The 25,995-nt window shown below is 39.3% G+C and overlaps 1 protein-coding gene and 1 long non-coding RNA gene across 21 annotated transcripts in view; one reads left to right on the top strand and one right to left on the bottom strand.

Moving 5' to 3' along the window:
- Window positions 1-25,995, bottom strand: part of LOC147349784 (uncharacterized) — a 177,154-nt gene that overhangs the window by 49,794 nt on the left and 101,365 nt on the right. The gene's annotated exons all lie outside the window — the stretch shown is intronic.
- The window catches only part of LOC147349785 (uncharacterized), a 57,408-nt gene that overhangs the window by 15,188 nt on the left and 16,225 nt on the right, over window positions 1-25,995 (top strand). For 4 of the 19 annotated variants that reach the window (XR_015150501.1, XR_015150498.1, XR_015150506.1 and 1 more), the window contains 2 exons: window positions 7,243-7,337; window positions 18,157-18,238. Coding sequence is in view for 2 of the 19 variants with exons in the window: in XM_086365355.1 (XP_086221481.1) it covers window positions 7,297-7,337; window positions 18,157-18,238; window positions 19,327-19,453 (250 nt within the window). In the remaining 17 variants the exon portion in view is untranslated. Of the gene's footprint in view, window positions 1-7,242; window positions 7,725-7,809; window positions 8,608-8,674; window positions 12,733-18,156; window positions 18,239-19,326; window positions 19,454-24,079; window positions 24,199-25,995 lie in introns of those variants that run through there. The other 15 variants (XR_015150509.1, XR_015150507.1, XR_015150505.1 and 12 more) reach the window with 12 other exon arrangements.

Genomic DNA, 25,995 nt, shown 5'->3' with positions numbered 1-25,995 from the left:
TGGAAGTTTCTGCTTTGCTTCTTGTGCTTCTGCTGCGGCCTTGAGAAGCATGTGCCTGGTTCCAAGAGGAGGATGAAGAACATAAAGACTGGAGACATCACATCTGGGTCACCCCAGCCAAGTTCAGCCTGAGCAAGGAAGCCTGCACTCACCTGGAGATTCACAAGTGATAATGAACAGTCACTGACTGTCTAAAGTCACTGCCTTTGAGAGTGGTTTGTTGTACAGCAGCAATTATCTGATACAGTAAGACTCATTTGTTCACTCACCCATCTTCCAACATCAGTTGGACACCTAACAAGACCCCAGTTCTATGTTAGTAGTCTGAGATACAAAGGTCTAACTTCTAGGGGAAAGAGGTAGAAGGAACAGCAAATTATATACATTTGCAAAGTGCTGAGATGAAAGCATATTTTCGGGGCTATGATGAATCCCATAGGGTGCTACAGAGTGCATTCTGGAAAAGGAGAGATAAATATAGAGGAATTTTAAAGAGTAGGAATTGGGAGGGCTTCCTTGGTGGCTCAGTGGTAAAGAATCTGCCTGCAATGCAGGAGATGCAGGTTCCATCCCTGGTCGGGAAGATCCTCTGGAAAAGGAAATGGCAACCCACTCCAGTATTCTTGCCTGAGAAACCGCATGGACAGAGGAGCCTGGTTGGTCTCAAAAGAGGTGAACACGACTTAGCAGCTAAACAATAACAACAACAGGAATTGGGAAGGCCCTAAGTTTAGATTTTGAAGAGGAGAAGGATAAAAAAGCATTCTATGTTGAGAAAGCACACAGTGTTTGTCAATATCCTATTGCTGAGAAAGATCCTGGTACGTTAAGGGCAGAATGAGGAATTTCACACAGTCAGGAACTATATCTCTTATTTTCTTGAACTCCATATGGTTTTTAACATGGCAAACCTGGGTAAAGCTCAAGAGTGCCTTGATGATATTGTTGATTAATGTCTTGAGAAGAAACTAGAGATAATGCTTGAGGAAAGTCACCTTAAAATTTCCCAGCTCTCTATCTAAACTCATACCTAACTTCTTGAGAATGTCAGACTTAGGCAGGAAGCCTTTTGATTATTTGTGGTGTTTTTCTCTTCGCTTCCTGCTTTAATCTTATAGCACAGGGACCAAGCTATTCTAAGGGGAACCACTTCCTTGGTATTTTTGGCGTGTCTCTTACCAGGAAACTGGTGGAAGTGTCAGGGGTACCCTTTTCAAGAGATTTCCACTTGAACCTAGGGGGGCTGCATCTACTTCCTAACCATTCAAGGCTTTGGCCATCTGTGGTTTACTCATGTTGACTATCATGGAGATTGTTGAGAAAAACTCAGGAAGTCCTTAAAGGTCCCAGAACCATATTTTCTTAGCTGTCAAGTTATAACTCTATTATTTACAAGAAACTTTTTTTTTAAGAGACATATTGAAAATTAGTGTGTTTCAATTGGAAAGAAGCTCTGAACTCATTGGGTCCAGTCCTCCCCATTTACCAAGTTGGATGAGCCTGTTCTGGGTGTGAAGTAGTAATAACAATAATAATGACTGATTCAAAAATCTCATTAATTAAGGACAATATGGAACTGAATCTCTTGGCTTCCAGGCTAGCGAGTTTAGAACTATACCCTCTTGCATTTTTTTTTTTTTAATGAAACTGTTTTCAAATATTTATCTGAGCAAACATTTTCTTGGTTTCTTTAGAATTATTACTCAGCATCACTATTCATTCATTCTGTTTTTCCTTTGATTATATCTTTATTGTCATTTAACACAGTCCAAAAGTTCCCTATCTATAAGAGTTCAGATTTTGTATATTAAAGGCATTCATTTTAATCAATTCTCTACATTTGAGTTTTTTATTTTTATCTTTACTAGAGTATAGTTGATTTACAATGTTGTGTTAGTTTCAGGTATATAGCTGCCTGAATCAGTTATACATATTATATTTCTATATTTATACATATGTGCATATATACCTATATATATATCAATTCTTTTTCAGATTAGTTTCCCATATATGTTACTACAGAATGGTGAGTACAGTCTTCTATGCTATACAGTAGTATACAAGTTTGGTATTCTAGATAATATGTATTCTTGATTTCTTATAGAGCTCATATTATCTAGAACCCTAAACCTGATTCACAAACAAAACTTATACAAAGAGATAAACAAAATATTCTAGTGTCTTAAAACAAGAAAGAGCAAGTCAAAAGAGAAAATGTCATCCAGGGTTCCCAAAAGAACTGAAAGAATGAGTTTCACAGGTAAGGTGATTATTCTGCAGTGGCAAAATGATTAAGGAACTTGGGATGGAGGTGTTTGAAGTGGGGAAATGGACAGGAAAGGAAGGAGAGGAAAGAAGACACTATGTCTTTAAATTGAATTGAATGTTCTGTGACTTTAAATGAAAGCTCTTCTGTTGTTGGGCAAATAAATTTAAACCACTTAACATGGCAGAGAAGGTCAGGCAAGCTTATTATAGTGATCATAGCGTTACAGCTATTGCCATTGACCGCTGCTCTCCGGAATCACCAATAATCAGAGACCACAAGCTGTGTTTGCAGAGAAAGGTCATCATTCATTTTTTTCAAAGCATTAATATCTTTTGTTTGTTTGGCTCAACATGAAACAGGAATCGATAGAGGTAATTCACAGAGCAATTAGCCCCTCATCTGTCAAACGGCATCTGGGTGTATTTAACAAAAAGACCTTTGGAAAGGTTTAAAAAGGAAGAAAGTGCCTATACCATCAACGATTTATATTTTCTACATGACATGTTGTGTATGTATCTGTGAAAAGGGGGGCCCTGGGACTAAGAAAATATACATAAAGCATGCTATAAATCTACACTTCAATGTTATGATTTTGCAGTGTAGAGATAGACCAAGAAAAGCTTGGATTACATTCTCGCCTGGATCCTGTGAAGAGGACAAATGGCTTGGGGTTTTATATCATGGCCACATGCAGCCTTGATAAAGGAATTTCACAAAAAGAAGACCTCAAGGAAAAGCTGGTTTGGGGAGGTTAAGGAATTGGGAAAGAACAAGTGCTCCCTCTTGACATCAGACTTTTGTGCTGGGAAACAAGATGCTCCTAAGACCAGCCACTGACCCATTACATGGAAACAGCCCCACCACAACTCAACCTCAGCCATGCCACCGTGGAGTGGACCTATCTCCATACCTAATTTGCCTTTATTTACATAAGAAAGAGAAAATGAAATGCAAATTAAGAGACTTCAGTATCAAAAAAAAAATTAATTCTGTTCTGGCTCTATTTTTCTTTATTGAATGTCAGTTATGTGGACCATGGAATTAATGCAGTATCAAAGAGATAGGCTTTTTTAAAAAATTCAGCTCAGGGAGTTGTCTACACATTTACACCAATGCTATTACTCTCAGCAGGACCAGATGTATTTGGGAAATTTGGGGACTGGTATATTTTCTTTTCAATTCTCTGGCTCTTCCTTCTCATTTTTTTCTTGACTTTTTTTGTTTTGTTTTGTTTCTCCCAGTCCTATTCCCTCACTCTTTTTTTTGTTTGTTTTGTTTTGGTGTTCATCCAGCATATATCATCATGACCAAAAAAGAAGTCATGAGATAAAAAAGAAAGCTATAAAACTTTGCCTTTTCCATGACTCCAAAAAATATGCATTTTGGGTTTTGAATTTAGTTTTATTCTTAATACCCAGACATTCTAACAGGTTGACTAGCCATCTCTCAGGCTTTTTCAAGATAACTGTAAATGTCTTATTTACAAATTATGTGATACAGTTAAATTTAAAAAGCAAGAGACTGTACTGAACTTTGAGTATAATTACAACTGTGAAAAAAATATCACAGTAAAAGACTGAGAGGAAACAATACTTAAATAATGTTGTCTTTGGGTAGAGAGATTGTAGAAGTTATTTTTGTTTCATTTAAAATTTCTGCATTTTCAAAATTTTCTATAATAAACATACTAATGCATACATGATAAGTGTCTTATATTTCATACTGATCTCAGATAACCAGAATTTCACTTTTTATAAACTTTGTCAAATATTCTTATTAAATTTTGTTTTCATGGCTAGATCTAAAACCAGTTCTTAGAGCCTCATGAAATTGGACAGACCATGTACAATTCCAATCTGACTATAAGACTGAAGTTGAGGACAGTGGGATACCAGGAAGTACCTCATAGCACTTCTAGATTTATGGAATAATGAAATCCTGTTATAAGAGAATTTCACTGTCAAAGTCTTGGGTTCATCTCGTTAGTCTGCATGTAGAATTTTATTCTGGAGGCATTGTGACCCAGTGTTCCTTTCCCCTCTACCTCCCAGTTTTTTGGTTTATTTTTTCCGTTTACGTCAGCTGTGCCGGAAGTTTCCATACATTCAACACATGGCTTCCTTTATGTAGAAAGGTTCTCTGCAGCCTATACATTGGCTAATAATTATTTCCCACACTTCCTGTTACTAAAGCAAATATTACAGACAGCAGTTACCTAGGGTCTATTTTGCTCTTATGAAAATACTATAATACACATCAACAATAATCCAAATCATCCCACCTGCTAAATGGTTATCCAAAAGAAGCTATTATCTCCCTGTTGGACCGTCTTAGGGGTGGGTCTGGCTTCCATGGACTTTGCACATTCTTCTGATTTGTGAGTCAAACCTGAGCTAGAAAGACGGACTGCCGCCTCCTCCGGCTCTGCTTAGAGTCACTGGGGTGCAGTTCATCAGACAAACACCTCATAAGCATCAGTTCTGGCTGCTTTCCAGGCAAAACCATGTCATGCCATTGAGTAACACTTAGGACCCAATCTTTCATCCTCCTCCTCCATAACTAAATAAATTGGGTAAAGGTCTTGCCCTGCCTCAAGATAACAAGAAGTTTAAAGAACTTACTGGTGTTTCATGTGGCAGACACTAAGCTTTAGCGAAGTGAACAAAACAAGATGGTGGCTTTCCTGAAGTTCAAAGGCAGCTCTGACAGCAAATGAATACAGGCAATCCTCGTTTCCCTGAAGGGAGCAAATACTATTGCTAATTAAAAGGAAGGAGATTCAGATGAGAGGACTGAAAGAAAATGAACCTAGACTTCTCTAATGCTACTTTACTTAAAACCTGATGTTCAATCTAGAGTAAGACTCTCTTTCTCTAAAACTTTTTCTGTGAATGATCTAATAGTAAATAATTTTGTGCTTTGTTCAGCAGTTACTAAACTCGACTGTTACAGTATGAAAGAGCCAATGAAATATTTAAACAAATGAGTGTTGACCATATATCAATAAAACTTTATTATGGACATGAAATTATGAATTTCATAGAATTTTCATGTTATCTCAAGTTATCATTCTTCTTTAAATTTTTTTTTTCCAACCATTTACAAATGTAAAAACTATTCTTGGCTCACAGGTAATACAAAAGCAGCCATTGGCCTGGATTTGGCGGTTAGAACTCTCGGTTCTAGAGTTCAGAAATTCTAGTTCAAGTTTGTGTATCAGATTCTACAGAATGACAGGCCTTTGTTGGCTACTCTCAGTTCAGTGACAGCTGTCACTTATTATTTAACTATCATCTCTTAAGAATAAAGGTTCTTTACTTTAATCTTATCTTTTGTTATTTCAGAAAAGGCTCATGAAAGTTTTCAAACTCATTGAAATTAGTGGAGAATCTTAATTATGTGTGACTCAGGTATGGTGTTGGGGGAGAATTTGCATAACCAGACCAAATTAAACTGCATAAAATCATGTCTTCTGGTTTTCCTATGTTATATTTTTCAGGTAAAAATCCCAAGTAGTCTCAAAGTCAGTATCAATTTAAACTATAGTTTATTCAAATAATAATATAAAAGTAATTATTGAAAAAAGTCAAAAACTTTTTGGTGACAAAGGAGAATATTCTCTTTCTGATGTAAACGAAAATGAGTGCAAACCTACATTTGTGTGTAGATCTATATGTAACTGAAATATAGAAATTAAAATATTAAAAATATTTTGGGGGAAGTTAATTGCTTCTTTCTACTCTTTTTCTACTTTCTAAATTGTTCACAATGTGTATACTGCTTGTATAATTAGGGGAAAAAAGTATTACAATAATATATTTTGCTCCAAGCTTTCAAAAGTATTTCTGTGGACTGACCTATGCTTCTCTAGCAATCCTGGAAGAGGAATCATGAAATATACTGCATGATTCATTGATCACTGGAAGACTTTGTGATAGCATTGAAGATAACCTCCAGTGAGCTCATAAAAATAATTACCTGCAAGTTGTACAAATTCAGCAGTTTTATGACATACAAAATAAAGGAAAGGAAGGAAGAAACAGGTAATAATACAAGTAAGATCTCATTAAAGGGACAAGGACAACTATATGTAAAAAGAAATAATAGATGTTACTAAATTCTGTAAAATTGTGGCAGGTCAATAGAATTAAACGAGAGAGAGCCAACAAACCCTCCCCTCCCTTGCTATTCAAAAGAGGAACAAAACACTAATTACTCTCTGGCATAAAAATCTTATATTTATGACCAAAGTTTTCGTAAAAGCTTGCCTTCCTCTTTATTTGTAATTTTCCTAATGTTTGAGGCCAAACATTCAACTTTCATTCGTGGGGACAATGTAGTAAGAAGGGATTCTTTCATGCACTATTCAGTGCATTTCTGTTTCAGCTTTTTTAAGAAAAGAATCAATCTCAATTGACAGTACAACACGTAATTCCTATCCATATATTTATTCCTATTTATATTGTAGACATCACCAGGAAGAGGAAAACACGACTTGCTTTTTTCTGAATATGTAAAAATAAGACTTTGAAAGGACCGTTAAAAAGAACACCATATTAAAGATATATAATTAAGTGATGGTTTTAAATGATCAAATACTGAAATAGCTTTATTTATGATTTTCACTACTTAGAAGATAAGTAAATCTATGAGAACAAAAGAACCAGTGACATCTTAGAAGTAAGATAAAGACTTTTAAGGCATTTGGCCCTAAAGCTTGGAATTTAATCATTAGACTTGGCATGTCAATAATTTTAGACTGAAAAGCACTTATAGAAACATACCTGAGAGAGATACTATTGTGTGTCTCTGTCTTTCTCTCTCTTTTTTCTGCTTCCATCCCATGGAAACCGAGCTCCCAAGCAATCTACCTGACTGACGGACTTGTAAGGAAAGAAATTATAGCTGTAGGACCCGACTACTTTACTTCACCTTATCAAATGCACTCACCAATTTATGCTCTTTTTCCACAGTCTGACAAGAATCAGGACTGTTCCAGGGCTTTTGGAGCCCTCTTGTCTCTCCGGATGGTGACATTCTATCTTGACAACTCAGATCCAGCCACCAGGTACCACCCACCGGCCACTGATAGCTTTTCAGCCTGTTCCAGGTGAAACAAGAGGAGGCATGATCCAGACTGCAGTTTTAACTATTCTATGTTATGACTCATAAGTTTGCTTTAGCATTCAAAACTCAACATGGTAGACTGAGCTCTGCAGCATAAGCTGCTGATTGAAGGCTTGTAATAAATGAGAGTCTCAGATGAGATGGGGTGGGGGATGGGATTGCTTCTTCTGTTTGGTGGAGGAGGCCTGCCAGGCACTCAATAACTGTGCGAAGCTGTGAGTAAGTGCTAAGTGAGTCCTCCAGAAAACAAAGTTAGAAATTGACGCCATGGCCGCCCAGGGAAAGTCATGAAGAACTTTGAACTAGAATGGCAGTTGGAACTTGAAAGGTCAGTAAGTTTGGGGAGGTGCAGAGAACTGGAGAGGCGGGAGGAAGTAAGGAGCTGTGTTAGTGACTAATACATTGTATCCCAGGACCTGTGTCGGCAGCACAACATATGCAACCCCATTTAATTCTCACCGAATCCTGAAGCTGAAACTCAAAGAAAATAGAATTTTATGAATATTTCACAGCTAAGAAATACAGGAAAATGGATTGAGACCCAGAGCTGCCTCATTTTGAAGCTTACATTCTTTTCAGTACACCAAACTATATCAAAGATGTTTTTTGGAAGGCAGACTGGTGGGAGTTCGAGTGAAGAGGTATGAATAAACACAAGCTACAGGATGACAGAGCTTCCTTCCTGGAACAGTGGTTGGGATGAAGCAATAAATACCAAAATTCATTTTTTTTTCCCTAGGAAGAATTGCAAGATGAAATTGCATGCACTTGACAAGCATTTATCAAATCTGAATTTATTTCTTGATTACAAAAGTATTCCATGTTACTGGTAGGATAGGAAACTATAGAAAGAATCACCAGCTAAAGAACCAGAATGAGCAACTGTTAATATTTTTCCAATCTCTTTCTTTTTTCTTCAGATATATACACAGTGCTTATAAAATTTGAATTTTGCTTTTTATATGTTTATATTCCGACATCTGAAATAACATAACACAGTATTTTCTTATGTTCTCTTTGTAAACATATTTTAATGAATACAAAATATTCCATATGTATAGAGTACCACCAATTATTAAACTCTTATCATTGAACATTAATGTTATTTCTAATTAGTCTAGTTTTTAAAATTATAAATGATGTGTAATTTTGTGTGTAGATCATTTTGTTCATTTCTTATTTTTCCTTAAGAAAACAACTTTTAAACAAAACATTGTTTGTCTTATTTCCAATGGTATAGAAAGTTTAAATCTAAATATCAGTCTTGTACCATTCTAGAACCTGAAGCCCAGAGCAGATCCTTGAAGGAATAAGCCAGCCTACCATAAGCTTGACCCAACCATCATCATCACTACCATCTTCACTTGGGAGAGTTAATCCTCCCCTGCATCAGGAAGAGAGAGAAAAAAGCACAAACAGAGAGAGGGAAAAGAAACTGAAGAAAAGATGAAGGAAGAAGGCAAGAAAGAGGACACGGATTCTTTTTCTCAGAAACAGATGAATTTTCTCTAGGCAGGCAAACTATTTTTTTTAGAGCAAACTCCATGGTGGTCTTGGGGGTGATAGGAAGGACTCATTGTGGATTTTGTCAAAGTGGTTACTGGCTTTTTAATGTTGGGTAACCTTCAGAGGTGGTACATCTGCTGGAGCATCTCTTCATTTGGGAACATCACACAGTGACAGAAGCACCCAGGTTTGAATCCCAGCCACTCACTATAACAGATCTGTGACTTGGGACAAGTCCTTGAATTTCTCTGAGCCTCAATCTCAACAAGAGTCAAAGGAGATAATGATGCTAACTGGGAACATTGGATCATGACAAGTCAAATTATGTATCACCAGGCAATCACACGCCAAGAGCTCCTTTCTCACTTTCTTCCACACTTTTACTTTTCACAGGTGGCAGGAAGCTTCATTTTCTTCAGGACATGACTTCATTTTTAAAATTAGAGTGCAATATTTTGACAAAGTTCAATGATTTGACAAAGTATCCCTAGGAACTGAGGACTGAAAGGCATTGCCCAGTCCCTTATGGGGAATCACAGTTCAGTGAAAAAGACAGGAATGGTAACGGAGTAATGTGCAAAAATGTCAAAAAGAGAGAACTGGGTACGATGCTGTGTGTGTTCCCAAATAAGGGAGGGAAAAATCTATTTGAAGAGGGTGCAGCAGAGGAATAACCCTTGAGATGGGTTTTATGAGTACATGCTTGCCAGGCAAAGACAGGAAAGGAGAGTTCCTGGCATGAGTTAGCGCTTGGTCCATTGGTGGTGGGGTGAAGGTTAATATTTGGCGTAAGAGTCCCTAATAGAAGCCAAAAGTGATTCAAATGCCACTTCTGCTGCAGACCGTTGCCTGGTCCCCTATACAGGAAACCCTGTCAACAGGCTCAGCACTCTAACTGCTCTCCATTTGTGGATTTCTTTGACAATTACTACTTCCTGCTTTGCATCAGGGATATTTGTGTACCTATTTTACTTTCATTACACAGCAGAGAAACTAGAGACTGTTTTATCCTGGTATTCCCCACAGTGCATTCAACTTAAAATTATATGTATACATATATATGAAAGCCAATGTATTTCACTTTCACTCTGTCTATCATAGAGGAGTTCTTGGTCATTTTATTTATGGACTTTACACGGGTGAAAAGAAGCTCGGCTTTTTGTTACACAGCTTGTTGCATATTAAGCATTGATGAGTGTGCTACACCTTCCTCATCACCCAGGAAATTTGGCTGAGCTTGTTTTCTTCCTGCTCTTAAAGCAGTGATTTCTTCTAATACCATTGATTCTTGTAGAATTAAAAAAAAAAAAAAAAAAGTCAAGGTATCTCCTCTTTACTACTCACTCAACTTAGGGCTTCTCAGGCAGAGCCTGGGGACTGACATGAAACCCCCATAAGATGTGATTTGCTAAATTCTCAGCAGAGATAGAAAGTGACGGATCTTGAGTGGTTAAGGGGCCAGTTTCAGTTCAGTTCAGTCACTCAGTAGTGTCTGACTCTTTGAGACCCCAAGAACCACAGCACACCATGTATCCCTGTCCATCACCAACTCCCAGAGCTTACCCAAACTCATGTCCATTGAGTTTGTGATGCCATCCAACCATCTCATCCTCTGTCATCCCCTTCTCCTCCTGCCTTCAATCTTTCCGAACATCAGGGCCTTTTCAAACAAGTCAGCTCTTCGCATCAGGTGGCCAAAGTACTGGAGTTTCAGCTTCAACATCAGTCCTTCAAATGAACACCCAGGACTGATCTCCTTTAGGATGGACTGGTTTGATCTCCTTGCAATCCAAAGGACTCTCAGGAGTCTTCTCCAACACCACAGTTCAAAAACATCAATTCTTCAGCACTTAGCTTTCTTTAGTCAAACTCTCACATCCATACATGACTACTGGAAAAACCATAGCCTTGACTAGATGGACCTTTGTTGGCAAAGTAATGTCTCTGCTTTTTAATATGCTATCTAGGTTGGTCATAACTTTCCTTCCAAGGAGTAAGCGTCTTTTAATTTCATGGCTGCAATCACCATCCGCAGTGATTTTGGTGCCCCCCAAAATAAAGTCAGCCACTGTTTCCACTGTTTCCCCATCTATTTGCCATGAAGCGATGGAACCAGATGCCATTGATCTTAGTTTTCTGAATGTTGAGTTTTAAGCCAATTTTTTCACTCTCCTCTTTCACTTTCATCAAGAGGCTCTTTAGTTCTTCTTCACTTTCTGCCATAAGGGTGGTATCATCTGCATATCTGAGGTTATTGATATTTCTCTCAGCAATCTTGATTCCAGCTTGTGCCTCCTCCAGCCCAATGTTTCTCATGATGTACCAATTTAGGGACATTTTGTTTCTCAGTCTTTTGGGTTTAGATCCCTTTCAGTCAACTAATGAGCTATAGTTACCTCCAAGTCAAATCTGTCAAGAAGATCATTAATATTCACCTTATCCTCTGGCTTATTATAGGTAGAAATGAGTTATAGTATATTACAACAATTTGTTTCAAAATACTTACACCTATTAAGCATTAACCATGGCCAGGCACTTTCTAAACATTTTGTCAATACTAATTAAATTCGTATCCACAGTGTTTGAATGACTCCGTTGCCATTAGCATCTTCATTTAATAGGTGATGAAGCCAAAACATGGAGAACTCAAGTGTTTGTAACTTTCCTGTGGATCACACTTGATAAGTGATGATCTTAGACATAAACCTAGAACAATTTGCCATCCAGCCTGGGCTTTTATCCTCTATGTCACCTGGATTGAGGAAATATTATTGTCTTTATTTTATAAAGAAGGTACAGAGTATGACTTCTATGACTTGTCTAAGTCTACACATTGGAAAAAGGCAGAGCGAGGATTTGGGGCCGAGTCCATCCAGCTCTAAAGCCTGAGTCTAAATCTTTATGGTTCTCACTCTTGGTCAAGGTTTATAACACTTTTGGTTATGACTACATGGTACCTTCTCCTACCTATGGGATTTATCAGGAGGGCTTCCTAGGTTGAGGAAGAAGAGAACAAGGTGGCTTCCTGAAGCCAGTTTAGAAGTCATTGATTGAGGTCAACTGAAAGAGGCTGGGATGACTCTCTGAGTGAATTAATTTCAGGGTATTTGAACTATTAGGGATGTTTCCTATAGGATCTGTTGAAGATGACTTACCCCACTATGCTGTGCAGTGAAAACTATAGTCACTTTACTATATTTTGTTACGGTCCAGTCTTGAGGCTGAGGTTCAGGACAAAAGGAGTCGAGAATCCAGGTCAAAGAGCAAAAAAGGGGTAAAGGTACAGAGCACAGAATACCAAGATCACATTCATCTTTTGAAATACTGAATGGATAAACATCAAAGACAAAGGAAGCCATGGATATGTCATTTCCAGAACCAAGGCTGGTGTAGGCACCTGAACCCACAGGCCGAAATAAGCAGAGCCCTCTGAAGACAAATAGAAATGAAGGCTGGTCTGGATTGTGAGATCAGAGTTGAGTTCAGTAGGAAATAGGTGGAAAATAAAAGTGGTCGATTGAGTGCTGCTAGTGTAACCTATTGCTCTGGAATCCTAAATGGACAGCCCCCTGCTTTTTCATTATGGTGGTTGTGTTTATACCCATCAAATTCGTGGAGTCTTGAAAATGGACTGATGAATCACCACAGGAAGCTTCTGCTAATTAACCTGAAGTATCTATTTTATGTGTTTCTTTCCTTCAATGATATAGGATGAAATGACTGTGTTGTCTTTTCATTCCCTGAGGTACCAAAAGAGGCAGCAGGATGTATAAAGTAAGGTATTTCTTCTCTATTTTGAGAATAAAATCAGTGGTATGTGTTTATTTACAGATGGTTCTTAACAGTTGTCCCTTTTAAATGAAACCTGATGACTGGAAGTGGCTGTACTTAATGGCAGTGAGTTCTGCCAAATAAATAATGTTCTAGGGAAGCAAATATATGTAATTAAATTTGACAAAGTAGTCATGGTTTGCTTTGGAATCATCAACAGCTACTTATATGACAAATAACCCTCTAACAATCTCTTTAGGTCTTCCTGTTGCTTATATGAGATTCTTAAGCCAGTCAGAAGGTGATTAGTTTGGTCAGATTGACAGAGAGTACAATGGATGCCTTAGCAGTAAAGTTGGTTTATCAAATAACCTTAAATGGGTTAAGAAACAAAACAAGTTCTTTTTGTTGTTGTTTTACTTTGTTTTCCAACTCTAATTTTCAACCATGCAATGCCAAAACCTCCCTTTTCCATTCTTGAAAAATAACTTGGCAGGGCTCTATAACTTTCTAGTCCTTCTCAGATATAAAAACTCAGTGCAGTCTATTTTGAAACTAAAATCTCATATTGGATTCAAATTTCTTCTTTTGGAACCCTCTTACACTGTTGGTGGGAATGTAAATTGGTTCAGCTATTATGGAGAAAGATACAGAGGTTCCTTAAAAAACTAAAAGTAAAGCAAATATATGACCCTGCAATCCCACTCCTGGGCATATATCCAGAGAAAAACATGATCCGAAAGTATACATGCACTGCAATGGTCATTGCAGCACTGTTTACAATAGCCAAAGCATGGAAGCAACCTAAATATCCATTGAGAGAGGAATGGATACATTTACAAAGTGGCATATATATACACAATGGAATACTACTGATCCATTAAAAAGAATGAAACAATGCCGTTTGCAGCAACACACATGAACCTAGAGAGTGTCATACTGAGTGAAGTAAGACAGAGAAGAAATATTGCGTGACATCCCTTATATGTGGAACCTAAAAAGAAATAATACAAATGAACTTACTTATAGAACAGAAAGAGACTCACAGACTTATGGTTGCCAGAAGGAAGGGATAGTTAGGGGGTTGGGGAAGGTCATGTACACACTGCTATATTGAAAATGGATAACCAACAAGGACCTACTGTATAGCACAGGGAACTCTCCTCAATGCTATGTGCCAGCCTGGATGGGAGGGAAGTTTGGGGGAGAATGGATACACACACACACACACACACACACACACACACATACATATGGCTGAGTCCCTTCGCTGTACACCTGAAACTACCACAATATTGTTCATTGGCTATACCCCAATACAAAATAATAAGTTTAAGGTTAAAAAAAAAAAAAAAAAACTGAGTTCTCTTCAGAAAACAATAATGAAAATAACTTTGTTATTATATTATATATATATAAAAAAATTCTTCTCTTTCCCCCAGCAGACGCCACAACAGACTCTATCATGACTACTTGGATTGAAAAAGGGGATTAAGAATTTTTGTTGATACTCTTATCATTCTCTCTCCTCCTGGTCAAATTCTCCTGGTCTGCCTTATCTGACTCCTATCAGGAAGAGCTAAAAGCACATTTGGCTTTCCCTGTTCTTGACTTGACCTTCTGTTGTTGGATAAAGGATGTTGGGAAGGAAGGTAAAGGAGGAAGGATTTATCTAAATTGGCAGAAAACTCAGACTGGGACATGACCTGTGGTTTCATTGATTCTCTTTGCAACTGGTAACTACCACTCATGATGCATTCTTTCCCCTTGAGGTGTGTAGCTTAACCTCAGGCAACTTTCTGAAGACCTTGCCTATTTCCTTGATGTCCCCAGAAATTCTTAGTCTACTTCTCCATTGGCCAAGTAGCCTCCTGGGTGGCCCTAAGTTTCCCGAACACTCTTTAGTTTCAGTGCTTGCTCAACTGGAGATGAAACCACTGAGTCTTCTTCTCACCCTCCGGGGGCAGGAAGGCCCCTTAGAGTGAGGGCAGTGGCTCTATCTTCTTCTCAGGCAGACTGAACCATGATTCCAGCAAGCTCCACTTTCAGTGGTGCTGGTGGTAAAGAACCTGCCTGCAAATTCAGGATTTGCAAGACACTTGGATTCGATCCCTGGGTTGGGAAGATCCCCTGGAGTAAGCAATGGCAATCCACTCCAGTATTCTTGCCAGGGAAATCTCATGGACAGAGAAGCCTGGTGGGCTATGGTCCATGGGGTCACAGAGTCGGACATGACTAAACACCTACACACATACTAGTAGACTTCCCCCCTTGACGACCTCTTTTGACCAACCTTGAGCCCAGTTTCTATGGGAATTTCACCCTAAAACACAATTAGGCACTTGTTTAGGTCACACAGGCTGCCCTGGTGGCTCAGAGGTTAAAGCGTCTGCTTCCAATGTGGGAGACCTGGGTTTGATCCCTGGGTTCAATCCCTGGGTTCAATCCCTGGGTCAGGAGGATCCTCTGAGAAGGTAATGGCAACCCACTCCAGTATTCTTGCCTGGAGAATCCCATGGACGGAGGAGCCTGGTAGGCTACAGTCCACGGGTTTGCAAAGAGTCGGACACGACTGAGCAACTTCACTTTCACTTTTCACTTTCACTTTCACTTTAGGTCCCACAGAATCTTCCTCACTGTGTTCTTCCACTCAGTCACGGTGGTAATAAGATATACTGCAATTTCTCAGTTCCAGCAAATACCCAGCTAGAGAGTAACTCAGTTCTTTTTCTCACAGGTGCCTCCAAGCTGTGTAAGTTATCCCCTTGAATCCCTTATTTTGCAACCAGTTACCTTGGGAATGGGGAGGAAATAGCCTCTCTCCAGAGCCTGCTCAACTCATAGAGCTGAGAGATTTTCTCCTCCATGATGTCCACCACCAGTACACTGGGAAGGAGGTTGAGACTGAGTTGAATGAGACTGGCTTGGTGGTAGCAGACTCTGCTTACATCACCCTGGGGAAATGTCTGGCCCCAACCGCAGTTGGTTCACTGGTGTCTTGAGTGTGGGGCACCCATGAATCTCATTTCCAGTTGTATACCATGCTCACAGCTTTCAGGAAAATACAAAAAACTTAAGTTTTATAGACTTAAATCAGTCATAAAATAACAGCACTCTTCACCCATATATGTATGGTGACTTAGATGGTAAAGAATCTGCCGGCAATGAAGGAGATCTGGGTTCAATCCCTGGGTTGGGAAGATCCCCTGGAGAAGGGAATGGCAACCCACCCATTCCAGTATTCTTGCCTGAAGAATTCTACGGACAGAAGAACCTGGCGGGCTACAGTCCAGGAGGTCCCAAAGAGTTGGACACGACTGATGACTGACTTTCACTTTCATTCATTCATGTATATATATATATATATATATATATGTGTTATATATATATATATGTTTGTTTATATATATATACATATATATATATATATATATATATATGTTTGCATATGGAAGACAGGATGGGTTTTATTTGCAAGGGTGAAATGGATGCCATAATGGATGCCCTGTCACTTCTGTTTTTTCCTGTCCACTGAATCCTCTACTGCATGACAAGCCAATGCATTTAGGATTGCCAACATCAGAATGCGTGTCCTAGAAGGAAGTTGCCAAGGATTCTCCACCATCTGCAGGGACACCGAAACACTTGTGCTCCTCTTCATCTGAGTTCTTTCCAGAAGCAGTCATACTTTTGACCACAAGGTCCACTTGTAATCACTGTTTTGTCCTTGTTTCTAATATTTCAAAGAGACAGCCATGAAAAGAAGCAGCCCTTTGCTCCAGTCAAATGAGTACCAGATCATTGCTGCTCCTCCTGTCTACGGCATCCCCTAGCTTCTGAAGAGCCAAAGTACTTCCTCACTCATCCCCTCCAATGTCCTTTAGAGATGCCCACACTGCTTCTTAACAAGCACAATTCTGCTTCTTGCTTCTTACTGGAAATCGGCTCAGTGCTGACCGGATCTGATCTTTTGGTGGGTGGAGGGGTCAAAACTGCATTTGACCCTTTGTTCCACAGCCTTACTTCATAGCTGAGCAGTCAAATTCTGATTTAAACTTCTTTTTTCCTAGTCCCTAGATCAGTTTCTTACCTTGGAGCATGTCCCCTTTACTGATCTCATACATTTTTATTTTATTTGATACTTGATGTTATGCTTGGATTATAGAACTTCCATTCAGTAAAGGTTCTGTAACAAATTGTTCTTTTGTACAATTGCCAACTCTCTCAGACTAAAAACTTATTGGGGGAGAAAGCCAGATAAAGAATTAAATGGAGTCCAAATTAGGGGCTGGCTAATAAAATCAGATTTTCTTGACACTTTTAGTCAATGCAAAAATAATTGTGGGAATATAAAAGGTTTTTTATGGTCAATTATTCTTGTCTTAGTAAGTATCTATAATCATAGCCCCCTTGGAATAGGTAATAATCCTCCACTGAGAAAAGTGAGACTTCCCTACAGATCCATAAGAATGGTAAGACGTTATCACATGCATGCATAAAATATATTAATATTGAAATGTGCTGGCTTTAAGGTCAAGCAGGTAGGCGTCTTTTTTTCTACCCTGAAAAAATATATATATTCTCTGACTTTATTGGGCTACTGACATCCAATTGATCTGTATTATTCTTAGCTGGCAAGAGCCTATATACCTAAATGCCTAAGATAATAGGTATTACAGTATTAGGTAAAAAGCCTCCATGCAGTCTATAGCAATATCAAAAAGATAGAAAGTGTAAAATAAGGGAGATTAAGATGACACCAGAAAGCTTTGAATGAGGTGTCATTTTGCATTTAGAGAGACAACCAGGAAAGTTAAGACAGAAGCAAAAAAATCCCCTTTCTCACCAGCTGCCCTTAAAGGTTTACAAATGATCTGTTAACAGAAATGAGTTTCTCTTGGGCTTCAGACACCATTTATTACGCTGGGAGAGAGACAAAAAAAAGGAGATGGAAAAGACTGGAAAATTATGCTTATTTGAAGGCAAAATGCTTCCCATCAGCAACATGATGAAAATGCACCAAAGGTGTCAGGCAGATGTTGACATGTTACTATTTCTCATGAGGCCTTTCACTGAGGAGTGAGTGCGAAGAACTTTTGGGGTGTTCTTTAGAATATGAATGGAAATGCACTGATGCACTGCTAGGCTGGATGCCTTGCCTGAGAAATTGTGATTATATTTGATGATGAAGAGGAAGAGGAAGTGTGTCCTAAATAGGGGGCTTGAACCTCGATTCCCTGGCTGCCTCCCAGATGTCTTGTGCTACGAATGGGCTCATCTGATCTCTCTTAGTCAATTTCATTCTGGAAAGTAGCCAGTGGGCCTAGTTCACGACCCAGTGATGTCATTATAATTCATTCTCCCTCACCACAAAGACTTCGGAACTTTCCAATTTACAATGGGTCTTTTTAATAAAGAAGAGTGTCATGCACAGAATTTTTAAGTGTTTCTAATAATTTATCTTTTTTTTTTTTCTGTTTTAGCCTCAAAATGGCCTATGGTATTTCTATGAAGACTGGACTCTCAAAACCATTCAAAGAATTTATATCTTTGTTAAACTACACGGTAAGTTTTATGAGCTGAACTAAGATCATCGAAGCTTCTTTCAAGAGAGCATCTTGTCCAAATAAACAAACAGACAAAAACTAAATTTTTATCTTTATTCATAAAGCAGATTAGGGTCCCTCAAATGTACTAAGACTTAACTAATCTTACATCTTGAACACGGATGTACAAACTCTAAATAGGATAAATGCCAATTTTAGCAATATTCTCTGTGTTTTGAGCCTGGCTTTCCAAGCTGAGGGTGGGGCCAGGAACCAATAGAGGCACGTGTAAGCCAGTTAAGAGCATTTAAGGGCTATGGCCTCATCTGTGCATTCTCTCAACACCTCTCCTGGGCTGTAAGAAAATATTCACTGATGAAGATGACATATAAATCGAACTCAGCATTGAGGAGTTAGAGCCCCGCCTGCCCAAGTCCCTCACCTCCTTGAACTTGGTTAACCCTCCTTGCTAAAATAAACTTGGCTGAGATGACTTCACTTATCCTCGGCATGGTTTTTTAAAGCCCTGGGTAGTACACGCCGAGTGGATGATCAATGGATGTGTGGCCTGTGCTGTAATTTAACTTGCTCTGTCTGACAGGAGATGTGGAATAGCTAAAGAGAGGCTTTACTTGTAATCTTCTTATCACCTTATCCTGGAGTGTTTGTGAAGAGCAAGGCCTTGCCTGCCCTGACTCCCAATTGAGGGTTAATACTAAGAAAGAGAAATTGCCCTTTAGTAGGTCTTGATGGAGCGACCTGACAAAACCTTTTCTGGACACGTCGAGAACTCTGGCTTCTCAAGGCTGTATGGACACTGGCTTTCACGAGCTACAACACAGTTTTTCTCCTGTATGCTTTGTAGAAATAACTTGCTGTAATCCTGATGTGCTGGGAGCAAAAAAAAAAAAAAAAAAGAAACCCATACATTTGTTTTCATTCCTTTTCTAAGGTGTAGATTCTAAGTCAGATCTTCCTGCACGTGAAGTCGCTGCAGTCTTGTCCAACTCTTTGCAACCAATCTTTGGACCACAGCCTGCCAGACTCCCCTGTGCTTGGGATTCTCCAGGCAAGAATACTGGTGTGACTTGCCATTTCTTTTTCCAGGGGATCTTCCCGAGCCGGGGATCTAACCCGCATTGGCAGGCAGGTTCTTTATCTCTAGCGCTGCCTGGGAAGCCCAGATCTTCACCGCTGGATTATGATCAGGCAGAGAAGGAGTGCGAAGAGAGAGGTACCAGACTGCCAGTGCAGGATGGGGAGGAGGTGGGGGCCCCTGTATGCTGAGATGCAGAAATAGAAAAGGTCAAAACTGATGAAGTGAGGGAAGAGAGGAGGGGAGGAGGAAAACAGAGAAAGGCGGAGAGAAATAGAGGCAGAAGGAGAAAGAGAGGGCCAAAAAGGGGCGGGAAGAAAGGTTATTAATGAGAAGTAAACCCCATTTGGGGGCGCTTAGGGACGGGGGAGCCTGGTGGGCTGCCGTCTGTGGGGTCGTACAGAGTCCGACACGACTGAAGCGACTTGGCAGCAGCAGCAGAAGAAAGAAAGCTCAGGATACAGCCAAATTAGGGAGGTGTGCATGCAGAGGAAGGGTTGCACAGAGAAGGGGCGTTGACCTTCTCCGGAGGCAGTTTTCCTGTTTTCACAGAAAGCTGAGCCTCCACAGAAAAGCCTGTCAGCGTCAGGTTTTCCAGGGTCAGGTAATTCACACTCTCCCTGATGACCTTGAGGTATATACAATTCTTTGAAGTGAGCACTCCGTGAATCTGATCAAGGGACTATTTTCTTTCCAACGAGCAGGTCCGGGATGGGCTATGCCCTCAAAATGATCCTGTATGAGTGGAATGGTGGTTATAAAAGGCAACAATCACAACTCAGGGGACAAGTGTCACATAGCCATAGACACGATGGGCTGGGGGACCCAGAGAATAAGTAGAAGGGGACACAGGACAAACTTTGCAGAGTAGCTGTGATAATGATGTTACTGATAAGAAGAAAAGCAGCAATTTTAATGACCAGATTCAATGCAGCTACTGATATTTTTTCGGCCCCTATCATTTGCGTGTGTCTCCTGTAAATGTGTCTGAATTACTGTTGAGCTCAGTCGTGTCCAACTCTTTGTGACCCCATGGATCGTAGCCCGTTGGGCTCCCCTGTCCATGGGGATTCTCCAGGCAAGAATACTAGAGTGGGTTACCATTTCATTCTCCTGGGGATCTTCCCAACCCAGGGATCAAACCTCTGTCTCCTGTGGCTTCTGCATTGTAAGCAGATTCTTTACCCACTGAGCCACCTGGGAAGCCCTATATACATATGTATTCAAATATGTATGGGTCTATAAATACATCTAATGTTCACACAATCTCTCAAGGTAATTATTATTATTATTCTAATTTTATAACTGAGGATATTACTGAATGCTTGAAAAACTTACCCAAGGAAAGATGCCCACGTATTTGGAAAGTTTGATCAAGGTATACTGCATAAAAGCATGAAGCTATATCTATGGGATCCATAATATACATGACCAGAGTGGGAAAGAAGGAAGAGGGGGAAGGTGTTAAGTGAAGGAAGACAGAATAGGGAGATCTGGCGGAAACTGGCTCACTGAATGGTTTTTATGCAGGTCCTAGAGAACTATATTGTATCTTATAGGCAATGGTAGATAGGGGAGTTTTATTAGGGAAGTCATATGATTAGATTTGTATTTGTGAAAGAATGGTAATTGATTAGAGGAGGGGTGAGAATTCTGATAGGGTGTCAATGACAGATTCAGGACCCTCATTCAAGCAAAGCATAATATGAGGTAAGAACTCATAGAAATAAACATAGTAGTTTATTTAATCCTAACGTTGAAAGCTATCACTCCTTCCTTGTACCCTCTCCATCTTCTGGCAAAGAAGGTTTAAATAATCTTCCTATGGCAGCACAAGCAGTAATAGCAGAACTGAGAATAAGTTCTCAAAGTCAGGATGCAGAACTTACTCTTATATTCACCACCCTGTATTTTTAAGAATGAGAATAAGAGTAAGGAAAGAAATTGAAACCATGAGCTGGATTCCGAAATCTTCCTGAATTGGAGGGCAAGATAAGGATGACTGTAGATAAAAGAGAAGAAGGTGGAGAGTCAGTGCCTTTTTTATGAGCACAGGAAAATCATGGTCAAAAGAGATACTGAGGATCAAGAACAGTGACCAGAGTTCTTGACCCTGAGGAATTTGGGGAATGAGTATAAAGCATCCTCTTCCTTTAGGGACTGTGGAGGGAGCGGTACCCTCAGGTACCGCTCCCTTTCTACACACTGATTCAGTTGGACTGAGGTGGATTACAGGGCCTCAGCTTTTATCCTGAGCTGTTTCTATAAGTCTGATGTGAACCCTCAGTTGACAACCACAGAGTAAACTCAAGGAAGGGGTACATTGTCTGACAAGCAGAGATAGAGGAAAATTTTCTGGACAGAGTGGGAATTCTAGCAGGACAAGTGGAAGTGTTTGAAGAAGAAGGGAAAACAGCCATTGATGTCATTATTGCAATTGTGTATGTACCCTTAAATCACATTCTTCTCCATCACTTGATATTATATTGATTCCAGGACAATGGTTCATTCAGATTGCATTATTCTTTTACTGCAAGCATCTAAAATATTTTTGTTCAGAGAGGCGTGGCGTGTGAATTAAAAAAAAAAGAAAAAACAGTGATAATAAGATACAGCAAAGTGTGATTGACTGTTGGCTTGTAAATACTGCTGCTGCTGCTGCTGCTATGTCACTTCAGTCATGTCCGACTCTGTGTGACCCCATAGACGGCAGCCCACCAGGCTCTCCCGTCCCTGGGACTCTCCAGGCAAGAACACTGGAGTGGGTTGCCATTTCCTTCTCCAATGCATGAAAGTGAAAAGTGAAAGTGAAGTCACTCAGTCGTGTCCAACTCCTAGCAACCCCATGGACTGCAGCCTACCAGGCTTCTCCGCCCATGGGATTCTCCAGGCGAGAGTACTGGAGTGGGGTGCCATCACCTTCTCCGTGTAAATACTAGACAATACAAATTATTAAGTAGTTCTAGGAGAGTGAGTTTTTCTCTGTTTATGCTGTAGTGATGGCTTGGGCTGGATTATCTACCATGTCACATGTCAGCACCTTCTTTTGCATTTCCTTCTCTCACATACTAATGCCCCACATACCAAAAGGTTTCTGATTTCATTTAAATCAAGATTTAAGAAAAAAAAAAAAAAGAAACAAAGAAAAGATGAGGGAAGGAAGGAAAGAAGAAAGGAAACTAGGAAAAGGAATCAAGAATTCCTTATATATCAAGGACAAGTAGAATGAATTTTATGGCACATGTAAGGCATAGAAAGATTGCCTGGAGGAGGAAGGACAGTTCATGATTATTTATTAGGCTAATGAAAGAAATAAGAAATGAAATCAAGCTGTTTCCTGAAACATGGCAGTATATAGATATAATCAAAAGATATTGCAGTTTCATATGTAGTATGTGCACAGGTGATGATTCTAAAGAATTAGATGGAATTAATCAAAATCTTTTTTTAAAAAGCTATTAAGGAAGAGTTCCGTGGTTTTTATTATTAACTGCCAGTTTAAACATTTGATTTTGATTATATTTGAAAAATTAATTATACTATAAGAATAGGGAAACAATAATTCAGAAACAGGTACTTGAGCTTGTCACTCAAATATGAACTCTACATCTGAGTCCAAAACCTCATTAAATCAGGACAGTATGTATTCATATAAGTAGCATATATGTGAGTGTATAATACATCTGCATAAGTAAGCAAAGTAGGCGTGGCCACATAATGAATGACTCAAAGCAGGAAAGAATATAATCCTGCTTACCCATGGACTTTGCCGACAAAGGTCTGTCTAGTCAGAGCTATGGTTTTTCCAGTAGTCATGTATGGATGTGAGAGTTGGACCATAAAGAAGGCTGAGCACAGAAGAATTGATGCTTTTGAACTGAGGTGTTGGAGTAGACTCTTGAGAGTCCCTTGGACTGCAAGGAGATCAAACCAGTCAATGCGAAAGGAAATCAGTCCTGAATATTCATTGGAAGCACTGATGCTGAAGCTGAAACTCCAAAACTTTGGCCACTTGATGTGAAGAACTGACTCACTGGAAAGACCCTGATACTGGGCAAGATTGAAGGCAGGAAGAGAAGGGGACAACAGAGGATAAGATGGTTGGATGGCATCACTGACTTGATGGACATGAGTTTGATCAAGCTCCAGAAGTTGGTGATGGACAGGGAAGCCTAGCGTTCTGCAGACCATGGGGTGGCAAGGAGTAGGACAGGACTGAGTGATTGAACTGAACTGAACTGACCTGTGGGCTGTCTTAGTCACACCTATATAGACATAGGGTTCTGTTCAGAATGTTAAGAGGAGCATTGATGAGCTTGAACAGAGAGGCTTTTTTTCTTAGTTAGGCTTTTTTTCTTAGTTAGTAGACAATTTCCAAAAACATAATAAAAATCAACTTCAAAAGCTTGTATGCCATCCTATAAAGTCTTGTTAAAACAATTTCAAGAAGGACAGTTTTCATCTGATTGTAAGAAAGAGCATTCTAATAATCAGAACTTTCCTGAGATAAAATGGACGTCTATAAGAGATAATGAGTTAACTTTAGCAGGAGATTTTGATCTCGGGACTAGGTTATCATTTGTTGGACCTATTAACAAAGAGATTAGGGTGTCAGGTGGGGGTAAAAAGTAATAATAATCATAGTAATAATAACAATAGGCAATAATGAGTTCTTATTGTATCCCAGGTACTTCTTTATATGTATCATCTTATGTATCCCAATTACTCCAGTAAGAGATTGATGATATTCTGCTTATCACATAGATAAGAAAAATGAAGCCTCAGAAAATTACTCCTAAAAGGCATAGCCAAGATTGAGCTGCACACTTTTGACAACCACTCTATAGTGCTTCTTCAGGTAGCTGCAATAAGAGATCTTCAAGGTCAGTTTAAATTCTAATGATCATTGATTTTGGAAGTTACCTTGTAGGAATTTAGAGTAGTGATTTGGTGTCAGACCAGGGTTCAAATTTGGACTGTCTCCTGTCATTAATGTGTAACCTTGGATGATGAACCTAAACTCTCTGAAGCCCAGTTTTTCATCTGTGAAATATAAATTACTGTGTTTAATTTATATGATTGTGAAAATTAAAAAAGGTCATGTATGCAGCCTTTAAGCACAGTGCCCAATGCTAGTCATACCCTTAACCAATCATGGCTAGCACTTCAGTGTTCTAATACATAAGATATTATTAATATGGTGTTCTTGGCACTACATACTTTCCTCCTGTTTTAGTACTGTTAGGTAGGTAGAATAGGGAAAAGGAGTCCAAAATGGCGGTGGCTAAAAGACAAGGAAGGGAAAAGCCTGCGAAAATAGAACAAAGGAAGGTCCGAGGACCAGAGTAAAGACTTTAGGTAGAAGAAACAGCACTCCTGGCTAAGCCCAGTTTGCATAGGGCAGGCCCAGCTGGAGGAAAGAACATATCAAAGGAGGAGCCAAAGCACTTTCTCTCTCTCTTTTTCTCTCCCGTGAGTGTGCGCTCTTTCTCTCTCTCTCTCCCTCTCTCTCACTCTCTCTCTCCCTCTCCTGCACACTCCTCCATTCTCTTCTCTTTGATTCTTTGGGTTGGCATGCCCTCATGCTTCGAGGATGGATTTTCCTGCTATCTTCTAAATAAAATAGAGCTGTAACACTGATTTGCCTAAGAGCTATAACACGGTTTGTCCAAGACCTGAGAGCTGTGACGTGCCAAGGGCTTTAATGTCCGTTGCTCCAAATCTTTGTTGTGATGAGACAAAGAACCGAGGAACATACACTCTTGTGACAATACTATAATGTTAAAAAAAAAAATTGATTCCAGACCAAATTTCAATCCCCTTAGAGGATAACCATTTGATTTCATCCTTTAATTTCTTCAGTAGTAAGATATCAACTTAAAATTAAGTGACAATTTATAGAGATATTTGCAGTATATGTAGAAAAAAGACTTAATATCAAGAATATATGAAGACCAAAAAAAAAGAATGCATGAAGACATATAATCCAATAAAATAGGCAAAGAACAAGTACTTCAGAACAAAGAGACACAAATAGTGAGTAAATATAGGAAAACATGCTCAAACAATTATTTTTGGCCCAACTGTCTGGAAAAATCATCACCATCACCATTACAATTTTAATATCCCACTCAGTCTCTTATTCCCCCTTGACTCCTCATCTCCCTCCAATTATCACTCCATTACCCTGTTCCCTTTGTAGAAAACTCTTCAACAGTTTCGTCCATACTCACTCTTTCCACTTCCTAATTTCTCTCTTGTTTTTGAATCAACCCAAATCCAGATTTCTCTCTGTCACTTTAGAAGAAAAAGTATGTTTCTCTTAGAGTTATTGACTGCCATCTTGAAATCATCGAGGAAGCCAATTCTACACAGATCAAACAGATAAGAGGTTCCAAAGTGACATCACTGAGATTTCTAACTAACTTTAAAGCCTACTTGACTTTTGGACATTTCTGTTATCATTTAACAGTTTGGATGAAGTTTCTGTTTCCTAGAATAAACATGTATGAGTGTGACCAACCAGCTGGGAGAGTCCCTGGATGAAGATGGACTCCCAGAGAGGAGGGAGTATGTGGGGAGTCAGAGACTGGCACCTTCTAAGGAGAAAGGATGTAGAGCAAGTGATACATAAAATGCCAGTCAGTATTCAGTCCAAACAGTGTTTGCAGATTTGTATC

Source organism: Bos grunniens, chromosome 21 (genome assembly GCF_055505025.1).
Source record: "Bos grunniens cultivar Pamir isolate PY7600 chromosome 21, Bosgru_T2T1.0, whole genome shotgun sequence".
Taxonomy (NCBI): Eukaryota; Metazoa; Chordata; class Mammalia; order Artiodactyla; family Bovidae; genus Bos; species Bos grunniens.
This window is presented reverse-complemented; position numbering and strand designations above follow the sequence as displayed.